Raw genomic sequence first — 996 nt, forward strand, 5'->3', positions numbered from 1 at the left:
AAGCTCCTTAGACGCAATGACATATGTGATGTGTTTCCCACACGGACAAATGTCAAACTCATCAGCTCCTTGGTCGCAAATACATATGTTAGTAGACTTGCCATGTTACTACCTATTCGTACAATGACAAGTTCATCACTGTAAGACTGGGTGTTATCCATATGGGACTGGGCCAGCTGCACCAAAGCGGGGATACAATTTCTTCCGTACTGTCATCATCCAAGTTGAGAACACCTATGTCCCGGGGATTCGGCTTATACTTCCAATTATGTTGCTCATCATCTGCGAAATAGACACAATTTGCCTTCAGTTGCGGATATTCTTCAGCATTAAGGTACTGTGCCTGATTACGCCCAAGAAACAACACGTGATGTTGCAAGCCATTTATTTCCACAAGCTCTTCTGCTGCCATATCAACTTTGTATAACAAGATTTTTCTAGTTTTAATAGCTATGAGGTCCTCAGAAGCCGCATCTATTAGTTCAATCTTTCTGCGGACTTGCAGCAGGCCGTCACACGGTGCCTGAACAACATACCACATGTCCCAGCTAATGTAATTGTCAATCTCATCTATAATTATGTTCCTCGTGACGGTAGGGCCACCGAGATCAAAAGCATCAATTCTTCCTGTTCCCGTGAATGCATACAATAGATCATGCATGTAGATGCATTGTTTATAGTCCCAACCAGGGGGCAGCAAGGTCCACTTACAATCACCTATCCTTGCGAACGAAAGCTCACCTTCTGGACCGTGGATGAGAACCACAATGTAGCTCCCTGCCGACGGATCCGGAAAGATAAATGCCCTGACATAGAGGTGGTCACGAAGCTCGTCGGGAGCATGGGTTAACATTTTGGGATCAACCAGTTTGGAGCCTGACTCCGCACAGTACACTTGCTCGGGCAATCCATATTTAACAATTGTACCTGCATCGTCAAAGATTGGCTCTACATAATCGATGGTGATCACCGGCGGGAGAGCAATCTGTTGACCAG

General features: G+C 45.5%; 1 protein-coding gene across 1 annotated transcript; it reads right to left on the reverse strand.

Annotated features, from left to right (window-relative positions):
- Positions 1-8: 8 nt before the first annotated feature.
- Positions 9-993, reverse strand: LOC123179038 (F-box only protein 7; the record flags this gene model as incomplete). The annotated part of the gene is given in 1 exon segment (XM_044591527.1): positions 9-993. A coding segment is annotated over 1 exon segment (881 nt), but the record flags the coding sequence as incomplete, so codon positions are not given.
- Positions 994-996: the final 3 nt, after the last annotated feature.

This window comes from Triticum aestivum, unplaced genomic scaffold (genome assembly GCF_018294505.1).
Source record: "Triticum aestivum cultivar Chinese Spring unplaced genomic scaffold, IWGSC CS RefSeq v2.1 scaffold201825, whole genome shotgun sequence".
In the NCBI taxonomy this organism is placed as follows: Eukaryota; Viridiplantae; Streptophyta; class Magnoliopsida; order Poales; family Poaceae; genus Triticum; species Triticum aestivum.